Raw genomic sequence first — 22290 nt, 5'->3', positions numbered from 1 at the left:
TACCTCTCCATTATATAATAGAGACAGTAGATCTAGCTGGTCTGACTCCACGTTACCTCTAGAGCCAGTAGATCTAGCTGGTCTGACTCCACGTTACCTCTCCATTATATAATAGAGACAGTAGATCTAGCTGGTCTGACTCCACGTTACCTCTCCATTATATAATAGAGACAGTAGATCTAGCTGGTCTGACTCCACGTTACCTCTCCATTATATAATAGAGACAGTAGATCTAGCTGGTCTGACTCCACGTTACCTCTCCATTATATAATAGAGACAGTAGATCTAGCTGGTCTGACTCCACGTTACCTCTCCATTATATAATAGAGACAGTAGATCTAGCTGGTCTGACTCCACGTTACCTCTCCATTATATAATAGAGACAGTAGATCTAGCTGGTCTGACTCCACGTTACCTCTCCATTATATAATAGAGACAGTAGATCTAGCTGGTCTGACTCCACGTTACCTCTCCATTATATAATAGAGACAGTAGATCTAGCTGGTCTGACTCCACGTTACCTCTCCATTATATAATAGAGCCAGTAGATCTAGCTGGTCTGACTCCACGTTACCTCTCCATTATATAATAGAGACAGTAGATCTAGCTGGTCTGACTCCACGTTACCTCTCCATTATATAATAGAGACAGTAGATCTAGCTGGTCTGACTCCACGTTACCTCTCCATTATATAATAGAGACAGTAGATCTAGCTGGTCTGACTCCACGTTTCCTCTCCTGGTCAGGTTCAAATTGCCCGCCGGTGTCCAAACTCCACATGACAGAACTCTATAATCAGATAATGCAACATAGCCCCAGAGCTCCAGGTTTAACACTCCTGCAGGGAGGAAATATACTTTTTCTGGGAATATCTCCTTTCCTTTCCCATGTGAGCTGGTGAGAGAGGGGAGGAGAGCGGATTGAATTAGTGCCCGGTGATTTGGTCCGAAGGAAAACGCAGGGAGGTAATGAAAGAAAATCAACAGCATTATTCTGCTACCTGCTGGGTTAAGGAAGAGAGGGATGATGGGGGATACCATACAGACTATGAATAACACATCGCTGTCTCCTGGCTGGGTTTCCTATCACAACCAGGGAGATGGAGTGTGATTTAGCCAAGTTCATGGACAGTGGATGTTTATTAAACAGGTGTCCTTGGAGAAGCAAATCATGACACAAGGGATAATGGATTACAATGATAATGCTGCTGATTATGACACCAGTGGTAATGGAGGTGATGATAAAGATAATGGTCTGATTATGACACCAGTGGTAATGGAAGTGATGATAAAGATAATGACTATGATCAAGATATACTGTTCCTATACAGACTCCATAGCTTATTATTTACACAGTCATGAAGATAAGACCAGTAGGTGATGTAAATCAGATCAGTAGATGATGATGAAGATCAGATCAGTAGGTGATGAAGATCAGATCAGTCGATGATGATGAAGATCAGATCAGTAGGTGATGATGATCAGATCAGTAGATGATGATGAAGATCAGATCAGTAGGTGATGAAAATCAGATCAGTAGATGATGATGAAGATCAGATTAGTAGGTGATGAAGATCAGATTAGTAGGTGATGAAGATCAGACCAGTAGGTGATGACGGTCAGATCAGTAGGTGATGAAAATCAGACCAGTAGGTGATGAAGATCAGATTAGTAGATGATGAAGTCAGACGACAATGCAGAGCAGCGACTCTAGTTCAAGGCTGGCTAATCTAACCCATCACCATATTTGTCTTTGTAATTAACTACACAGCCAATGGATATCTGTTTCTGCCAGAGGAGCAGTAAACTAACTGAGGATAATGGAGAACATATCCTTATCTCAAACACTGCTTCTCTCTTAACCTAACAGTCATCCCCTAGTGATAAGCAATCCTGCCAACTTGGCACTCCTAGTAAACCAATTTCACCTTATGGAGCTTTGACAACTGTTCCTCAAAGCTAGTTTAACTTGCCATTTGCCAGGGTCACAAAAATAAAAAAATAAATACATGATTCAGCTTCAAAATCACTGTGAAATCTGCTGGCAGGAAGTGTAAGGGGGAGGGGGGGCATATAATTGCTGCCGTACCATGCTGAAAAGGCTATTCAATAGCCATTCTGTGCAACACTGATTGCCCCCCCCCCTCCCTTCCTTTGCCCCTTCTCAATGCATTCCCTGTCATTCAAAACACAAGGAGGCCTTTCCAGATGCTTGGAATAGTGTGCACGGCAGAATAACAAGCTAATTAGAGCTTGTGTGGTGATGGATGGCTCTGTAGGGGCACTGGTATGGGCACAAGGGGCAGAATAGCACCCACATAGCCTTACAGCCAACTGCCATGCCCTGATGACACCCTCATAGCCTTACAGCCAACTGCCACGCCCTGATGACACCCTCATAGCCTTACAGCCAACTGCCAAGCCCTGATGACACCCTCATAGCCTTACAGCCAACTGCCCCCCCCCCCCCCGATGACACCCTCATAGCCTTACAGCCAACTGCCCCCCCCCCCTGATGACACCCTCATAACCTTACAGCCAACTGCCGCCCCCCCCCCTTGATGACACCTTCATAGCCTTAAAGCCAACTGACACGCCTTGATGACACCCTCATAGCCTTACAGCCAACTGCCACGCCCTGATGACACCCTCATAGCCTTACAGCCAACTGCCAAGCCCTGATGACACCCTCATAGCCTTACAGCCAACTGCCCCCCCCCCCCCCTGATGACACCCTCATAGCCTTACAGCCAACTGCCCCCCCCCCCCTGATGACACCCTCATAACCTTACAGCCAACTGCCGCCCCCCCCCCTTGATGACACCTTCATAGCCTTCAAGCCAACTGACACGCCTTGATGACACCCTCATAGCCTTACAGCCAACTGCCCCCCCACCCTGATGACACCCTCATAGCCTTACAGCCAACTGCCCCCCCCCCCCCCCCCCCCCCCTTGATGACACCCTCATAGCCTTACAGCCAACTGACACGCCTTGATGACACCCTCATAGCCTTACAGCCAACTGACACGCCTTGATGACACCCTCATAGCCTTACAGCCAACTGACACGCCTTGATGACACCCTCATAGCCTTACAGCCAACTGACAAGCCTTGATGACACCTTCATAGCCTTACAGCCAACTGACACGCCTTGATGACACCCTCATAGCCTTACAGCCAACTGACACGCCTTGATGACACCCTCATAGCCTTACAGCCAACTGACACGCCTTGATGACACCTTCATAGCCTTACAGCCAACTGACACGCCTTGATGACACCCTCATAGCCTTACAGCCAACTGACACGCCTTGATGACACCTTCATAGCCTTACAGCCAACTGACACGCCTTGATGACACCCTCATAGCCTTACAGCCAACTGACACGCCTTAATGACACCCTCATAGCCTTACAGCCAACTGACACGCCTTGATGACACCCTCATAGCCTTACAGCCAACTGCCCCCCCCCTGATGACACCCTCATAGCCTTACAGCCAACTGCCACACCCTGATGACACCCTCATAGCCTTACAGCCAACTGACAAACCTTGATGACACCCTCATAGCCTTACAGCCAACTGACACGCCTTGATGACACCCTCATAGCCTTACAGCCAACTGACACGCCTTGATGACACCCTCATAGCCTTACAGCCAACTGCCACGCCTTGATGACAACCTCATAGCCTTACAGCCAACTGCCACGCCTTGATGACACCCTCATAGCCTTACAGCCAACTGCCCCCCCCCCCCTGATGACACCCTCATGGCCTTACAGCCAACTGACAAGCCCTGATGACTTAATTGGCAGCCCAGTGGTGTGTGGTGGGGGGGAGTACTTGGGCCTCTGCCTAATTCCTGTGCTGACCCCATGTAGGTGGACTAATGCTGGTTTGACCGTTATTTATGCTTCCTGTTCTACTCCACTTTATGTTTCTTAGGATCTGATGTGATTGTTGGGGTCAATAGGGGTTAATAAGTTACCTAAAGTGGCCATTTTGGTGTTAAACAAGGAATGGACGATGAGGAGGGTTGAAAGTGGCAGCTTCAAAGGGTACCTCTTAGAAAGAATCTGCTTATTTTCATATATGTTTGTTGGGTGAAAAGAAAAACAGTATCCATAGAATATGCAACTTCCCTTATGGAATATTAATGTCGAAAAATGTACATTTTCAGTGACATCTTCCCGTGGATGTACCCTTCACTGCCAGGGCTGTTACGGTGACCGTATTACCGCCATAGCGGCAGTAACGAGTCATGAAGGCGGTCAAAATCCACATGACCGTTTAGTGAAGCTCTTCAACCTCTCTTTAGTATTGTCTGAGATCCCCAAAGATTAGAAAGCTGCTGAGGTCATCCCCCTCTTCAAAGAGGGAGACACTCTAGACCCAACCTGTTATAGAACTCCTTTCTCTGTATACATTGATGATGTCGCTCTTGCTGCTGGTGATTCTCTGATCCACCTCCATACAGACGACACCATTCTGTATACATCTGGCCCTTCTTTGGACACTGTGCTATCAAAACTCAAAACGAGCTTCAATTCCATACAACACTCCTTCCGTGGCCTCCAACTGCTTTTAAATCCTAGTAAAACTATGTGCATGCTCTTCAACCGATCGCTGCCCGCACCCGCCCGCCTGTCTAGCATCACTACTCTGGACGGTTCTGACTTAGAATATGTGGACAACTACAAATACCTAGGTGTCTGTAAACTAGACTGTAAACTCTCCTTCCAGACTCACATTAAGCATCTCCAATCCAAAATTAAATCTAGAATCGGCTTCCAATTTCGCAACAAAGCCTCCTTCACTCATGGTGCCAAATATATCCTCGTAAAACGGACTATCCTACCGATACTTCACTTCGGCCATTTACAAAATAGCCTCTAACTCTCTACTCAGCAAACTGGATGTAGTCTATCACAGTGCCGTCCGTTTTGTCACCAAAGCCCCATATACTACCCACCACTGCGACCTGTATGATCTCGTTGGCTGGCCCTCACTACATATTTGTCGCCAAACCCACTGGCTCCAGGTCATCTATAAGTCTTTGCAAGGTAAAGCCCCGCCTTATCTCAGCTCACTGGTCACCATAGCAACACCCACCTGTAGCACGCGCTCCAGCAGGTACAGTGGAAGTCCGAAGTTTACATAAACTTTAGCCAAATACATTTAAACTCAGTTTTTCACAATTCCTGACATTTAACCCGAGTAAACATTCCCTGTCTTAGGTCAGTTAGGATCACCACTTCATTTTAAGAATGTGAAATGTTGGAATAATAGTAGAGAGAATGATTTAATTCAGCTTTTATTTCTTTCATCACATTCCCAGTGGGTCAGAAGTTTACATACTGTACACTCAATTAGTATTTGGTAGCACTGCCATTAAATGTTTTTACTTGGGGCAAACATTTCGGGTAGCCTTCCACAAGCTTCCCACAATAAGTTGGGTGAATTTTGGCCCATTCCACCTGACAGAGCTGTTGTAACTGAGTCAGGTTTGTAGGCCTCCTTGCTCACAAACGCTTTTTCAGTTCTGCCCACACATTTTCTACAGGATTGAGGTCAGGGCTTTGTGATGGCCACTCCAATACCTTGACTTTGTTGTCCTTAAGCCATTTTGCCACATATAGACCAGTTAAGCAATAAGGCCCGAAGAGGTTGTGGTATATGGCCAATATACCACGCTTAAGGGCTGTGTCCTAGCACTCCACGTTGCGTCATGTATAAGAACAGCACCTTAGCCGTGGTATATTGGCAATATTGGCAATATACCACACCTCCTCGGGCCGTAATGCTTCATTAGACATTAACGCTAGAGATATAAGATATGATGTCTCCCATGCAGCAGTATACTCTATATTCTGGCTGACAGATGGGGTAACTGCAGTTTGCTCAAGTCCTCCTCTGTGTATGGTCTACAGCTCTTGAATGAATGGATTTGCAACATGGGAGATCGATATGTCTCTGACCGAACCCATGTACATTTTCCTTGTACATGTTTCTTCTTCAAATACAATTTTCATGCTGTGGTTGTTTGCAGTGGGGCTGACGTGGTTGTTTGCAGTGGGGCTGACGTGGTTGTTTGCAGTGGGGCTGACGTGGTTGTTTGCAGTGGGGCTGATGTTGTCTGCAGTGGGGCTGACGTGGTTGTTTGCAGTGGGGCTGATGTTGTCTGCAGTGGGGCTGATGTTGTCTGCAGTGGGGCTGACGTGGTTGTCTGCAGTGGGGCTGACGTGGTTGTCTGCAGTGGGGCTGATGTTGTCTGCAGTGGGGCTGATGTTGTCTGCAGTGGGGCTGATGTTGTCTGCAGTGGGGCTGATGTGGTTGTCTGCAGTGGGGCTGATGTTGTCTGCAGTGGGGCTGATGTGGTTGTCTGCAGTGGGGCTGATGTTGTCTGCAGTGGGGCTGATGTGGTTGTCTGCAGTGGGGCTGATAGTGTCTGCAGTGGGGCTGACGTGGTTGTCTGCAGTGGGGCTGATGGTGTCTGCAGTGGGGCTGATGTTGTCTGCAGTGGGGCTGATGTTGTCTGCAGTGGGGCTGACGTGGTTGTCTGCAGTGAGGCTGATGTTGTCTGCAGTGGGGCTGGTGTTGTTGTCTGCAGTGAGGCTGATGTTGTCTGCAGTGGGGCTGATGTTGTCTGCAGTGGGGCTGATGTTGTCTGCAGTGGGGCTGATGTTGTCTGCAGTGGGGCTGATGTTGTCTGCAGTGGGGCTGATGTTGTCTGCAGTGGGGCTGACGTGGTTGTCTGCAGTGGGGCTGACGTGGTTGTCTGCAGTGGGGCTGACGTGGTTGTCTGCAGTGGGGCTGATGTTGTCTGCAGTGGGGCTGATGTTGTCTGCAGTGGGGCTGATGTGGTTGTCTGCAGTGAGGCTGATGTTGTCTGCAGTGGGGCTGGTGTTGTTGTCTGCAGTGAGGCTGATGTTGTCTGCAGTGGGGCTGATGTTGTCTGCAGTGGGGCTGATGTTGTCTGCAGTGGGGCTGATGTTGTCTGCAGTGGGGCTGATGTTGTCTGCAGTGGGGCTGATGTTGTCTGCAGTGGGGCTGATGTTGTCTGCAGTGGGGCTGACGTGGTTGTCTGCAGTGGGGCTGACGTGGTTGTCTGCAGTGGGGCTGACGTGGTTGTCTGCAGTGGGGCTGATGTTGTCTGCAGTGGGGCTGATGTTGTCTGCAGTGGGGCTGATGTGGTTGTCTGCAGTGGGGCTGATGTTGTCTGCAGTGGGGCTGATGTGGTTGTCTGCAGTGGGGCTGATGTTGTCTGCAGTGGGGCTGATGTGGTTGTCTGCAGTGGGGCTGATGGTGTCTGCAGTGGGGCTGACGTGGTTGTCTGCAGTGGGGCTGATGGTGTCTGCAGTGGGGCTGATGTTGTCTGCAGTGGGGCTGATGTTGTCTGCAGTGGGGCTGACGTGGTTGTCTGCAGTGGGGCTGATGTTGTCTGCAGTGGGGCTGATGTTGTCTGCAGTGAGGCTGATGTTGTCTGCAGTGGGGCTGGTGTTGTTGTCTGCAGTGAGGCTGATGTTGTCTGCAGTGGGGCTGATGTTGTCTGCAGTGGGGCTGATGTTGTCTGCAGTGGGGCTGATGTTGTCTGCAGTGGGGCTGATGTGGTTGTCTGCAGTGGGGCTGATGTTGTCTGCAGTGGGGCTGATGTGGTTGTCTGCAGTGGGGCTGATGGTGTCTGCAGTGGGGCTGACGTGGTTGTCTGCAGTGGGGCTGATGGTGTCTGCAGTGGGGCTGATGTTGTCTGCAGTGGGGCTGATGTTGTCTGCAGTGGGGCTGACGTGGTTGTCTGCAGTGGGGCTGATGTTGTCTGCAGTGGGGCTGATCTTGTCTGCAGTGAGGCTGATGTTGTCTGCAGTGGGGCTGGTGTTGTTGTCTGCAGTGAGGCTGATGTTGTCTGCAGTGGGGCTGATGTTGTCTGCAGTGGGGCTGGTGTTGCCTGCAGTGGGGCTGATGTTGTCTGCAGTGGGGCTGATGTTGCCTGCAGTGGGGCTGATGTTGTCTGCAGTGGGGCTGATGTTGCCTGCAGTTTGGCTGATGTTGCCTGCAGTGGGGCTGATGTTGTCTGCAGTGGGGCTGATGTTGTCTGCAGTGGGGCTGATGTTGTTGTCTGCAGTGGGGCTGATGTTGTTGTCTGCAGTGGGGCTGATGTTGCCTGCAGTGGGGCTGATGTTGTTGTCTGCAGTGGGGCTGATGTTGTTGTCTGCAGTGGGGCTGATGTTGTCTGCAGTGGGGCTGATGTTGTTTGCAGTGGGGCTGATGTTGTTGTCTGCAGTGGGGCTGATGTTGTCCGCAGTGGGGCTGATGTTGTTTGCAGTGGGGCTGATGTTGTTGTCTGCAGTGGGACTGACGTGGTTGTCTGCAGTGGGGCTGATGTTGTCTGCAGTGGGGCTGATGTTGTTGTCTGCAGTGGGGCTGATGTTGCCTGCAGTGGGGCTGATGTTGTTGTCTGCAGTGGGGCTGATGTTGTTGTCTGCAGTGGGGCTGATGTTGCCTGCAGTGGGGCTGATGTTGTCTGCAGTGGGGCTGATGTTGTTGTCTGCAGTGGGGCTGATGTTGCCTGCAGTGGGGCTGATGTTGTCTGCAGTGGGGCTGATGTTGCCTGCAGTGGGGCTGATGTTGTCTGCAGTGGGGCTGATGTTGTCTGCAGTGGTGCTGTTGTTGTTGTCTGCAGTGGGGCTGATGTTGTCTGCAGTGGGGCTGATGTTGTTTGCAGTGGGGCTGATGTTGTTGTCTGCAGTGGGGCTGATGTTGCCTGCAGTGGGGCTGATGTTGTCTGCAGTGGGGCTGATGTTGCCTGCAGTGGGGCTGATGTTGTCTGCAGTGGGGCTGATGTTGTCTGCAGTGGTGCTGTTGTTGTTGTCTGCAGTGGGGCTGATGTTGTCTGCAGTGGGGCTGATGTTGTTTGCAGTGGGGCTGATGTTGTTTGCAGTGGGGCTGATGTTGTTTGCAGTGGGGCTGATGTTGTTTGCAGTGGGGCTGATGTTGTTTGCAGTGGGGCTGATGTTGTTTGCAGTGGGGCTGATGTTGTCTGCAGTGAGGCTGATGTTGTCTGCAGTGGGGCTGATGTTGTTTGCAGTGGGGCTGATGTTGTTTGCAGTGGGGCTGATGTTGTTTGCAGTGGGGCTGATGTTGTTTGCAGTGGGGCTGATGTTGTTTGCAGTGGGGCTGATGTTGTTTGCAGTGGGGCTGATGTTGTTTGCAGTGGGGCTGATGTTGCCTGCAGTGGGGCTGATGTTGTTTGCAGTGGGGCTGATGTTGTTTGCAGTGGGGCTGATGTTGTTTGCAGTGGGGCTGATGTTGTTTGCAGTGGGGCTGATGTTGTTTGCAGTGGGGCTGATGCGTACCGGTTTAACTGGTCCATATGATGGGAAGTGGATTCTACAAGTCTAACATTTTTTACTTTCTAGATAGTATTGCAGTCCAACCGGTCTTTTATTCATGTGGACGTAATGATAGCAACGGTCCCGAGCTCAAATATCATTCGATATGGAAACATTCCCGTGTTTCTTTCCCCTTTCCTCATCTTTAAAAAATCCACTGAAAAGAAGCAGATGTCAAATATCGGGTTCAGCAGGAAGATTGTATAACTCATAACAAATTAGCGGATCAATTTAAGATCTTTTTCAAAAGCCTGCGGATCAATGGCTCTGCAACGTTAGCCGCCGCTAATTCTAAACATCACTTCCTGAAAGCATCACTGCTCCTTGAGCTTTATTACATTACCAATACGGTTGCCACACACACATAGTTTAGAAAAATCCAGTCACCCACTAGGACTCTACCTCAAACTACCTACCTCAAACTACTCTCCAGTGAGTCACGTCAACAGAAGAAAGTGAGGAAAATAAAAAAAATATTCTAGCGCAGGCTATTTCAGTCTGGTAGTGTGAGCTTTATTTGGAATGTCAGATTTAAAGGCCGAAGAGAAACCGAGCAGGCCTGTTCCTCATTACGGTATGTTTTGCTTCAGGTTGGAGTCGGACCCCAGTTTATTGTCACACTGGATCAGATGGCCAGTGTAAACACCTTTAATCAAAGTAGGGTGGCTGCTCTGCTCAGTGAGCACCTCAAACACAAAGTAGCAGCCCTAGCGGTTAAGAATATTGGGCCAGTATTCAAAATGTTTTAGGTTTGAATCCCAGAGCTGGCAGTGTGAAACAAAATCTACGGTTCTGCTTTTGAGCAAGCCAGTTAGCCTCCAACAGCAACTGCTCCCTGGGCACCGATGATGTGGACGTCTATGAAGGCTGCACCCCCCCACCTCTTTGATTCAGAGGGGTTGGATTAAATGGTCCAAAACACATTTCTGTTGAATGGATACTGTTGTGCAATTTAATGGGTCCCTTCCCCAAAACAGCATTATACTGTAACCATAGTTACTGTAACCCCCCCTCTATAATCCTACTGTAACCCCCCCTCCATAATCCTACTGTAACCCCCCTCCATAATCCTACTGTAACCGTCCTCTATAATCCTACTGTAACCCCCCTCCATAATCCTACTGTAACCCCGCCCCCTCCATAATCCTACTGTAACCGTCCTCTATAATCCTACTGTAACCCCCCTCCATAATCCTACTGTAACCCCGCCCCCTCCATAATCCTACTGTAACAGCCCCTCCATAATCCTACTGTAACCCCCCCCTCCATAATCCTACTGTAACCCCTCCTCCATAATCCTACTGTAGCATATCTACTAAATACAGCCCCTGGTGTTTGTGCCAGAACATCTGTATAACATTGCAGTAACATTAGAAGAATGTTTTAGCACCCCCTCTCCTGTTTTTCTCACAAAACCTAAAGTCAGTTGGAACATGACAGAGACCACCCATGGAGATCAGATTCCATTCCCCTCCACCTTTACCAGGGCTCCTAGGTCCTAGGTTTGTCACCACATATTTACCACAGGTCTCATAAACAATTTAGCTACCTCATACAGTACATACAGTGAATTAAACAGGACTACCTCAAGGTACTGTAACCCCTGTTTAACCTCTTCTAAACTGGTGTCTTTTGGGTAATATGCATTAGCAGTCAAAGGTTTAGATACACCTACTCATTCAAGGGTTTTTCTTTATTTTTTACTATTTTCTACATTGTAGAATAATAGTGTAGACATCAAAACTATGAAAAAACACACATGGAATCAAGTAGTAACCAAAAAGTGTTAAACAAATCAAAATATATTTAAGATTTTAGATTTTTCAAGGTAGCCACCCTTTGCCTTGATGACAGCATTGCACATTCTTGACATTCTCTCAACCAGTTTCATGAGGAATGCTTTTCCAACCGTCTTGAAGGAGTTCCCACATATGCTGAGCATGCTGTTCCTTCACTCTGCATTGTTTAACTCTTTTTTTTGGTTACTACATGATTCCATATGTGTTATTTCATTGGTTTGATGCCTTCACTATTATTCAACAATGTAGAAAATAGTAAAAATAAAGCAAAACCCTTGAATGAGTAGGTGGGTCCAAACTTTTGACTGGTACTGTATGACAAGCCGGCAGTAGTTATAGCTGTTATAGAGGCCTTTTGTTATGAGGCATTGATCATTAGAAATTGCATTAAAATAGTGAAAAAAAGACAGGACAAAAAGCCTGCTATTGTCTTTGGCTGAAAGGCAGTGAAGATAGATAGGGCTGTGGGGGCGTGTCACAGTGTGCCTGGGTGCCTAGCTTTGTATAGTTGAGGTGATAGGTGAAGAGAGTTGGGGCTGTGGAGGCGTGTCACAGTGTGCCTGGGTGCCTAGCGCTGGCAGTGAATTGATGAGTCGGCGGTTTGGGTCCCTCTACAGATTCATGGGGAGACAGAACCCTGTCATTATCTCAAAGTGAGTTACACATCCTCCCACCAACTCGCCAGGCCATGAGCTGAGCCCTCTCCCTGAATACTAAGCGCTAGAATTCGGAATACACCAACCTGGGTAGAGAAATTAGCCAGTGGGAACAAACACGGGCTACTTGAAATTAATGTTCAGGATGTGTTTGGTTGGATTGCCGTGTTTGATTGTATGCAGTGCTTGACTTTCATCTGCACTTGTCTGTGAAGTATCTACCACTAACTCTTTGTTATTGTGATGTAGCAGAATAGCTGTTTAAGTAATCCTTTCTACATCGCAGTCCCTTCATAAGTAATGTGCTGTTGATATCAAACCTATGTCACTATACAAAGTAAGATTATTTCCTGATTTCCTGTTTTGACATGCATTTCAGTCTCACATGTAGCTATGAATAGCTAACTGGCTAAAGTAAGAACACTATTATTTGCCCTTCTCTGCTCAGGATTGTCTTACAGGTGACATATTGAAGTAGACCCGAGGTAATATCTATACCAGGTGACATATTGAAGTAGACCTGAGGTAATATCTATACCAGGTGACATATTGAAGTAGACCTGAGGTAATATCTATACCAGGTGACATTTTGAAGTAGACCTGAGGTAATATCTATACCAGGTGACATATTGAAGTAGACCTGAGGTAATATCTATACCAGGTGACATATTGAAGTAGTGTCACGACTTCTGCCGGAGTCGGTCCCTCTCCTTGTTCGAGCGACGCTTGGAGATCGACGTCACCCGCCATCTAGCCATCGCCGGTCCACTTTTCATTTTCCATTTGTTTTGTCTTTGTTTTCTACACACCTGGTTTCAATTCCCCCATTACATGTTCATTATTTAACCCTCTGGTTTCCCCCATGTTTGTGTGCATGTTTGTTTTATTGTTCAGGCTGTTACTGACGGCTGGTATTTTGTTACCGGGTTTTGTTATTATGCCCGTTTATTTCGTGGTACCGGTATTTTTCCCGCACCATAGTATTGTGTTTATACTGGTGTTATCTTGTATTAAATGCCTTGTCCACGCATCTCAGCTCTCCTGCGCCTGACTCCTTTCACCAGTTACCCACAGCCTTGAAAAGTAGACATCTACTTTCCCCAGGTTGAGAAGTAGACCTGAGGTAATATACACTGCTCAAAAAAATAAAGGGAACACTTAAACAACACAATGTAACTCCAAGTCAATCACACTTCAGTGAAATCAAACTGTCCACTTAGGAAGCAACACTGATTGACAATAAACTTCACATGCTGTTGTGCAAATGGAATAGACAAAAGGTGGAAATTATAGGCAATTAGCAAGACACCCCCAATAAAGGAGTGATTCTGCAGGTGGTGACCACAGACCACTTCTCAGTTCCTATGCTTCCTGGCTGATGTTTTGGTCACTTTTGAATGCTGGCGGTGCTCTCACTCTAGTGGTAGCATGAGACGGAGTCTACAACCCACACAAGTGGCTCAGGTAGTGCAGCTCATCCAGGATGGCACATCAATGCGAGCTGTGGCAAGAAGGTTTGCTGTGTCTGTCAGCGTAGTGTCCAGAGCATGGAGGCGCTACCAGGAGACAGGCCAGTACATCAGGAGACGTGGAGGAGGCCGTAGGAGGGCAACAACCCAGCAGCAGGACCGCTACCTCCGCCTTTGTGCAAGGAGGAGCACTGCCAGAGCCCTGCAAAATGGCCTCCAGCAGGCCACAAATGTGCATGTGTCTGCTCAAACGGTCAGAATCAGACTCCATGAGGGTGGTATGAGGGCACGACGTCCACAGGTGGGGGTTGTGCTTACAGCCCAACACCGTGCAGGACGTTTGGCATTTGCCAGAGAACACCAAGATTGGCAAATTCGCCACTGGCGCCCTGTGCTCTTCACAGATGAAAGCAGGTTCACACTGAGCACATGAGCACATGTGACAGATGTGACAGAGTCTGGAGACGCCGTGGAGAACGTTCTGCTGCTTGCAACATCCTCCAGCATGACCGGTTTGGCGGTGGGCAAATGCCAAACGTCCTGCACGTGGACGTCGGGCCCTCATACCACCCTCATGGAGTCTGAATGCTGGCGGTGGCCTAGTGGTTAGAGCGTTGGGCCAGTAACCAGCAGGTAGCCTAGTGGTTAGAGCATTGGGCCAGTAACCAGCAGGTAGCCTAGTGGTTAGAGCATTGGGCCAGTAACCAGCAGGTAGCCTATTGGTTAGAGCGTTGGGCCAGTAACCGGCAAGTAGCCTAGGGGTTAGAGCGTTGGGCCAGTAACCAGCAGGTAGCCCAGTGGTTAGAGCGTTGGGCCAGTAACCAGCAGGTAGCCTAGTGGTTAGAGCATTGGGCCAGTAACCAGCAGGTAGCCTAGTGGTTAGAGCATTGGGCCAGTAACCAGCAGGTAGCCTATTGGTTAGAGCGTTGGGCCAGTAACCGGCAGGTAGCCTAGGGGTTAGAGCGTTGGGCCAGTAACCAGCAGGTAGCCCAGTGGTTAGAGCGTTGGGCCAGTAACCAGCAGGTAGCCTAGTGGTTAGAGCGTTGGGCCAGTAACTGAAAAGTTGCTTGATCGAATCCCCGAGCTGACAAGGTAAAAATCTGTTGTTCTGCCCCTGAACAAGCCACTGTTCCTAGGCCATCATTGTAAATAAGAATTTGTTCTTAACTGACTTGCCTAGTTAAATATAGGTTAAATAAATAAAAAAATGTGACAGTCTATATTATTAACTTAATTGCTTTAGGTTTCAGGTAGAATAATTTTATACATCAGCAATTATGGAAGAGAGGCTGAATTTATGCTTGAAAAAGCTGCAGCCGTAGTCAAATGCCAGTTATTGTACCTCTTTGTGTTGTTGCGATCATAATAATGCCACAAGGCCTCGTATTTGTACACTGAATATTGTCATTGGTAATTTACAGTCAAGTCTCTTCATTATGTGATATTTCAATACAACTAAATAGTAGATTCTATAGCGTAGCCTTTGCATTTTAAATACACAATATACTGTATATGCGTTGGATGGCCACACAGAAGCACCACCAGGTTAGAGAAAGCCTTGTGGTTGAGGATGTCATTGTTCTTGATGTGCTCCTGAAAAGCACTCCTGTGGCAGCCATTTTGGATTTATTGAGTAGATCTTCAGAGAAAGGCCCTGTGGGACAATTGTAATCCTGCTCTCCTGAACTCTGTCTGTCTCAAGAGTCTTTAACATTAGTTAAAGTGAGGCAGTCAGAGTGGCCTAGACTAGACACTAGACATGCCTTTCTGCATCACTAGGAAAACAGCAAACAAACCCCATTATTTTTGCTGAGGTTAGAACCAGAAAATTGCTCTGGCCAGCATATTATCAATAGAAACAATACAATCCAAGTTGAAAGATGAGGAGAAAAGTGAGCCTACTTCTTTTTAGTTTAAAAACCTCCAAAACATGGAGCTGGATATTGATCTTGTTTATTGGATTTTACCTCGCTCAACAGCAGAGACCAGAGACCCAGAGAACATACTTTTTTATCTGACCGAGATGGGAAGGTTCAGGAAAGGCCATGGTCCAAATAAAGTGACAAAATCAAGTGACTGTAACCTTCTACAGTGCCTCAGAGTGTTTCTCCAATTTAACCAAAGTGCTGTTCATACACAGTATAGTTCCCCATTGCTCCGCCTCTCTGGCACTGATTGCAGCATGTTTTCTGTTGGATCATCTGGATGGAGGGGTCAGTCTGGCTGGGGAGATAGGGTCAGTCTGGCTGGTCAGTCTGTCTGTGGAGTTAGGGGTCAGTTTGGCTGGTCAGTCTGTCTGTGGAGTTAGGGGTCAGTCTGGCTGGTCAGTCTGTCTTTGGAGATAGGGGTCAGTCTGGCTGGGGAGATAGGGGTCAGTCTGGCTGGTCAGTCTGTCTGTGGAGTTAGGGGTCAGTCTGGCTGGTCAGTCTGTTTGTGGAGTTAGGGGACAGTCTGGATGGTCAGTCTGTTTGTGGAGATAGGGGTCAGTCTGGCTGTGGAGTTAGGGGTCAGTCTGGCTGGTCAGTCTGTCTGTGGAGTTAGGGGTCAATCTGGCTGGTCAGTCTGTTTGTGGAGATAGGGGTCAGTCTGGCTGTGGAGTTAGGGGTCAGTCTGGCTGGTCAGTCTGTTTGTGGAGATAGGGGTCAGTCTGGCTGGTCAGTCTGTTTGTGGAGTTAGGGGTCAGTCTGGCTGGTCAGTCTGTTTGTGGAGTTAGGGGTCAGTCTGGCTGGTCAGTCTGTTTGTGGAGATAGGGGTCAGTCTGGCTGGTCAGTCTGATAGTGGAGTTAGTGGTCAGTCTGGCTGGTCAGTCTGTTTGTGGAGATAGGGGTCAGTCTGGCTGGTCAGTCTGTTTGTGGAGATAGGGGTCAGTCTGGCTGGTCAGTCTGTTTGTGGAGATAGGGGTCAGTCTGGCTGGTCAGTCTGTTTGTGGAGATAGGGGTCAGTCTGGCTGGTCAGTCTGTTTGTGGAGTTAGGGGTCAGTCTGGCTGGTCAGTCTGTTTGTGGAGTTAGGGGTCAGTTTGGCTGGTCAGTCTGTTTGTGGAGATAGGGGTCAGTCTGGCTGTGGAGTTAGGGGTCAGTCTGGCTGGTCAGTCTGTCTGTGGAGTTAGGGGTCAGTCTGGCTGGTCAGTCTGTTTGTGGAGATAGGGGTCAGTCTGGCTGTGGAGTTAGGGGTCAGTCTGGCTGGTCAGTCTGTTTGTGGAGATAGGGGTCAGTCTGGCTGGTCAGTCTGTTTGTGGAGATAGGGGTAAGTCTGGCTGGTCAATCTGTTTGTGGAGATAGGGGTCAGTCTGGCTGGTCAGTCTGTTTGTGGAGATGGCAGGCTGGTTTTTATTTGTCTGATAGCTTGAAGATAAGCACCAGCTGTCAGAGCAGCTCACAGATCACTGCACCTGTACATAACCCATCTGTCAGAGCAGCTCACAGATCACTGCACCTGTACGTAACCCATCTGTCAGAGCAGCTCACAGATCACTGCACCTGTACATAACCCATCTGTCAGAGCAGCTCACAGATCACTGCACCTGTACGTAACCCATCTGTCAGAGCAGCTCACAGATCACTGCACCTGTACATAACCCATCTGTCAGAGCAGCTCACAGATCACTGCACCTGTACGTAACCCATCTGTCAGAGCAGCTCACAGATCACTGCACCTGTACATAACCCATCTGTCAGAGAAGCTCACAGATCACTGCACCTGTACATAACCCATCTGTCAGAGCAACTCACAGATCACTGCACCTGTACATAACCCATCTGTCAGAGCAACTCACAGATCACTGCACCTGTACATAACCCATCTGTCAGAGCAGCTCACAGATCACTGCACCTGTACGTAACCCATCTGTCAGAGCAGCTCACAGATCACTGCACCTGTACATAACCCATCTGTCAGAGCAGCTCACAGATCACTGCACCTGTACGTAACCCATCTGTCAGAGCAGCTCACAGATCACTGCACCTGTACATAACCCATCTGTCAGAGCAGCTCACAGATCACTGCACCTGTACATAACCCATCTGTCAGAGCAGCTCACAGATCACTGCACCTGTACATAACCCATCTGTCAGAGCAGCTCACAGATCACTGCACCTGTACATAACCCATCTGTCAGAGCAGCTCACAGATCACTGCACCTGTACATAACCCATCTGTCAGAGCAGCTCACCGATCACTGCACCTGTACATAATCCATCTGTCAGAGCAGCTCACAGATCACTGCACCTGTACATAACCCATCTGTCAGAGCAGCTCACAGATCACTGCACCTGTACATAACCCATCTGTCAGAGCAGCTCACAGATCACTGCACCTGTACATAACCCATCTGTCAGAGCAGCTCACCGATCACTGCACCTGTACATAATCCATCTGTCAGAGCAGCTCACAGATCACTGCACCTGTACATAACTCATCTGTCAGAGCAGCTCACAGATCACTGCACCTGTACATAACCCAGCTGTCAGAGCAGCTCACAGATCACTGCACCTGTACCTAACCCAGCTGTCAGAGCAACTCACAGATCACTGCACCTGTACATAACCCAGCTGTCAGAGCAACTCACAGATCACTGCACCTGTACATAACCCATCTGTAAATAGCCCATCCAATTACCTCTTCCCCATACATAATTTATTAATTTACTATGCTCCTTTGCACCCAAGTATCTCTTCTTGCACATTTATCTTTCCAGTGTTTAATTGCTATATTGTAAATACTTCTCCACCATGGCCTATATATTGCCTTACCTCCCTTATCCTACCTCATTTGCACACACTGTATATAGACTTTTTCTACTGTATTAATGAATATATGTTTGTTTACTCCATGTGTAACTGTGTTGTTGTATGTGTCAAACTGCTTTGCTTTATCTTGGCCAGGTCGCAGTTGTAAATGAGAACTTGTTCTCAACTAACTTATCTGGTTAAATAAAGGTGTCAGAGTGGAATAATGGTGTCAGAGTGGAAACCATCTACCTACAGTGGCTTGTGAAAGTATTCATCCCACTTGGAATTTTTCCTGTTTTGTTGCCTTACAACAATGAAATAAATGTGTTTTTTGGGGGGGTTTGTATCATTTGAATTACACAACATGCCTACCACTTTGAAGATGCAAATATTTTTTATTGTGAAACAAACAAACGTGAAATCTTGAGCTTGCATAACTATTCACCCCCTCAAATTCAATACTTTGTAGAGCCACCTTTTGTAACAATTATAGCTGCAAGTCTCTTTGGGTATGTCTCTATAAGCTTGGCACATCTAACCAATGGGATTTTTGCCCATTCTTCAAGGCAAAACTGCTCCAGCTCCTTCAAGTTGATTTGGTTCCGCTGGTGTACAGCAATCTTTAAATCATACCACAGATTCTCAATTGGATTTTAGGCCTGGGCTTTGATTAGGCCATTCCAAGACATTTAAATGTTCCCCTTAAACCACTCAAGTGATGCTTTAGCAGTATGCTTAGGGTCATTGTCCTGCTGGAAGGTGAACCTCCGTCCCAGTCTCAAATCTCTGGAAGACTGAAAAAGGTTTCCCTCAAGAATTTCCCTGTATTTAGCGCCGTCCATCATTCCTTCCATTCTGACCACTTTCCCAGTCCCTGTCAATGAAAAACATCCCACAGCATGATGCTGCTACCACCATGCTTCACTATGGGGATGGTGTTCTCGGGGTGATGGGAGGTGTTGGGTTTGCACTAGACATAGCATTTTCCTTGATGGCGACAAAGCTCAATGTTGGTCTCATCTGACCAGAGTACCTTCTTCCATATGTTTGGGGAGTCTTCTACATGCTTTTTGGTGAACACCAAATGTGTTTGCTTATTTTTTTCTTTAAGAAATTGCTTTTTTCTGGCCACTCTTCCGTGAAGCCCAGCTCTGTGGAGTGTACATCTTAAAGTAGTCCTATGGACACATACTCCAATCTCCACTGGAGCTTTGCATCTCCTTCAGGGTTATCTTTGGGGTCTTTGTTGCCTCTCTGATTAATGCCCTCCTTGCCTGGTCCGTGAGTTTTGGTGGGCGGCCCTCTCTTGGCAGGTTTGTTGTGGTGCCATATTCTTTCCATTTTTTAATAATGGATTTAATGGTGCTCCATGGATTGTTCAAAGTTTCTGGTATTTTTTTATAGCCCAACCCTGGTCTGTACTTCTCCACAACTTTGTCCCTGACCTGTTTGGAGAGCTCCTTGGCCTTCATGGTGCCGCTTGCTTGGTGGTGCCCCTTGCTTAGTGGAGTTGCAGACTCTGGGGCCTTTCAGAACAGGTGTACAGTATATATACTGAGATCATGTGACAGATCATGTGACACTTAGATTGCACACAAGTGGACTTTATTAAACTAATTATGTGACTTCTGAAGGTAATTGGTTGCAACATATCTTATTTAGGGGCTTCATAGCAAAGGGGTGAATACATATGCACACACCAGTTTCCCGTTTTTCATTTTTTACATTTTTTTGAAGTTTTTGAAGCAAGTATTTTTTTACATTTCACTTCACCAATTTGGACTATTTTGTGTATGTCCATTACATGAAATCCAAATAAAAATACATATATATTACAGGTTGTAATGCAACCAAATAGGAAAAACGCCAACGGTGTTGAATACTTTTTCAAGTACCTCTGATAACAGGCCTGGAGGTGATTTCACTACAGCACAAGACAGAGCTTCAAAGGGAATTAAAACTATTGTTTAAAAGGGCGGCGTTTCAACGTAGGTGCACACAGGTTGAGAGACACATTTGACGTGACAGACAGTGACACATGGACAGACAGTGACACATTCAGTACAGCCTTGCACACTCTTGCCTGCATCTAGCTGATCTAGGGTATAATCATTAGTCCAACAGTTGCAACCAAGAGTTTCTATTGGACAAATTCAGGTATGTTTATCCCCATTTTGTTCCGTTTGCTTCTGTTTAAGAATCGTTTTTCAACAGAATCGGTGGAATGAATACACCCCTGATCACTAGTAAACACAGTTCACTTTCATAGCAGCCACGTTGTATTCCTTCTCTTATCTATGTTGTTGGCTCTCCACCTCTTCCCTTCACTTGTGGACTTCAATGCAAAACACATCAACTGTATGTGACCAGGTGAAAAAACATTTCCAATCCAAACAGCTACACACAGCCTACATCGTTTTCACCATATTAGCTAAAATAACGTCATAGTCAGCATAGCTAATAGAACTAACGCGTTAGTAAACCCGCTACAATCATGCAGTAACGTTAGTGTACAGTCAGTAAGCAGTTACACCGGCATTGACTTGGAAGATTTCCAGTGTTGTGTTGGATAGTCATAGCCAGCTAGCTAACATAGCATCGCTCTGTTTGAGCAGGGTGTTTCAGTAGGCTAAACTAGCTAGCTGCATTTGCTAGCTGAGTACTCTGAAACTGAAAATAAAAAATTTATGAAATCTCTCTCTATCTCTACTCCACTCTTGCTTCTCCTTCATTTAGGAAGAAAGTAATTTCTTCAAAACTGTTAAGCTATTTTCTTTCTCTCTCTTTGAGTCAACAACTCACCACATGTTTTGCACTGCAGTGCTAGCTAGCTGTAGCTTATGCTTTCAGTTCTAGATTAATTCTCTGATCCTTTGATTGGGTGGACAACATGTCAGTTCACGCTGCAAGAGCTCTGATTGGTTGGAGGACGTCCTCCTGACGTTGTCATAATTACTGTGTAAGTCTATGGAAGGGGGTGAGAACCATGAGCCTCCTAGGTTTTGTATTGAAGGCAATGTACTCAGAGGAGGATGGAAGCTAGCTGTCCTCCGGCTACACCATGGTGCTACCCTACAGAGTGCTGTTGAGGCTACTGTAGACATTCATTGCAAAACAGTGTGTTCTAATCAATTATTTTGTGACGTGATAATTTTTTGTACAGTTTTATCTAAAAAGGTAAACTTTTTAAATGTGTGTCTGTATCCACTATGCATAAGAGTGCTGCTCGCTATTCTGTTCCCAGCCGCGGTCACACAGGATGGTCTAGAGCAGAGACCAGTGCGTCCAGAGGGATTGTTTGGGTAGAGGTAGGAACCAGCTGTGAATGACAGGAAAGGCCTGTGTGTTGAACAGAGAAGCTAGGCTCCCCATGCTGGCTGGACCAACCATGGGAACGCTATTCCCAGGCATCATCACAATCAAAACAATATAACATCTACAGGCTGCCGCACAGTGAATATGGAAGGTAGACCTTTTAGACCGATACAGCCAAGACTGGCCTAGAAAAGAAGGGAGAGGAGGAGAGGGGAGGAGAGGGGGAGAGAGGAGAAAGAGGAGAGGAGGAGAGGAGAGAGGAGGAGAGAGGAGAGTAGGAGAGAGTAGGAGAGGAGGAGAGGAGGAGAGAGGAGAGGAGGAGAGAGGAGAGAGGAGAGAGGAGAGGAGGAGAGAGGAGAGTAGGAGAGTAGGAGAGAGGAGGAGAGGAGAGGAGGAGAGAGGAGGAGAGGAGGAGAGGAGGAGGAGAGGAGAGAGGAGAAGAGAAGAGAGAGGAGGAGAGAGGAGAGGAGGAGGATGAGAGGAGAGAGGAGGAGAGGAGGAGAGGAGAGAGAGGAGAGGAGGAGGATGAGAGGAGAGAGGAGAAGAGGAGGAGAGAGGAGGAGAGAGGAGAGAGGAGAGTATGAGAGAGTAGGAGAGGAGGAGAGAAGGATAGGAGAGGAGAGGAGGGACTCTGCTCGTTCTCACTCTTTTTATCTATGAAAATAGCTCAAGAGCACCCCTGTGGGATGAATTGAAAACGCCATGATTGCCTCAGTCTCCAATCACATAATCATGAACCGACAGCACACACACTCCATTGCTCCTTTCTCTAATGTTCTCCTCTCTCTCTCCTCTTTTTATCATCACGTCACACTCCAGAGGTCAGAACTAAAAGGCACAGCCTAATTATTTTGTGGCATTTTAAGCCATTATCTCAATACTATTCAATATTCAGGGTCCAGTACGCAACATAGTGAATTATGACAGTGTGTACAC

At 47.3% G+C, this 22290-nt stretch overlaps 1 protein-coding gene across 1 annotated transcript in view; it reads right to left on the bottom strand.

The window, feature by feature from the left end:
• The window catches only part of LOC139547282 (mucin-2-like), a 65794-nt gene extending 46283 nt beyond the window's left edge, over positions 1-19511 (bottom strand). The window contains exons 1-3 of the mRNA XM_071356338.1: positions 19462-19511; positions 8802-9340; positions 6061-8693 (exon numbers count right to left, since the gene is read on the bottom strand). Of these exons, the coding sequence (XP_071212439.1) occupies positions 6061-8693; positions 8802-9340; positions 19462-19511 (3222 nt within the window). The remainder of the gene's footprint in view (positions 1-6060; positions 8694-8801; positions 9341-19461) is intronic.
• Between the last annotated feature and the right edge of the window lie 2779 nt (positions 19512-22290).

This window comes from Salvelinus alpinus, chromosome 20 (genome assembly GCF_045679555.1).
Source record: "Salvelinus alpinus chromosome 20, SLU_Salpinus.1, whole genome shotgun sequence".
Lineage (NCBI taxonomy): Eukaryota > Metazoa > Chordata > Actinopteri > Salmoniformes > Salmonidae > Salvelinus > Salvelinus alpinus.
The sequence above is the reverse complement of the archived record's forward strand: the minus strand, read 5'-3'. Positions and strand labels throughout refer to the sequence as shown.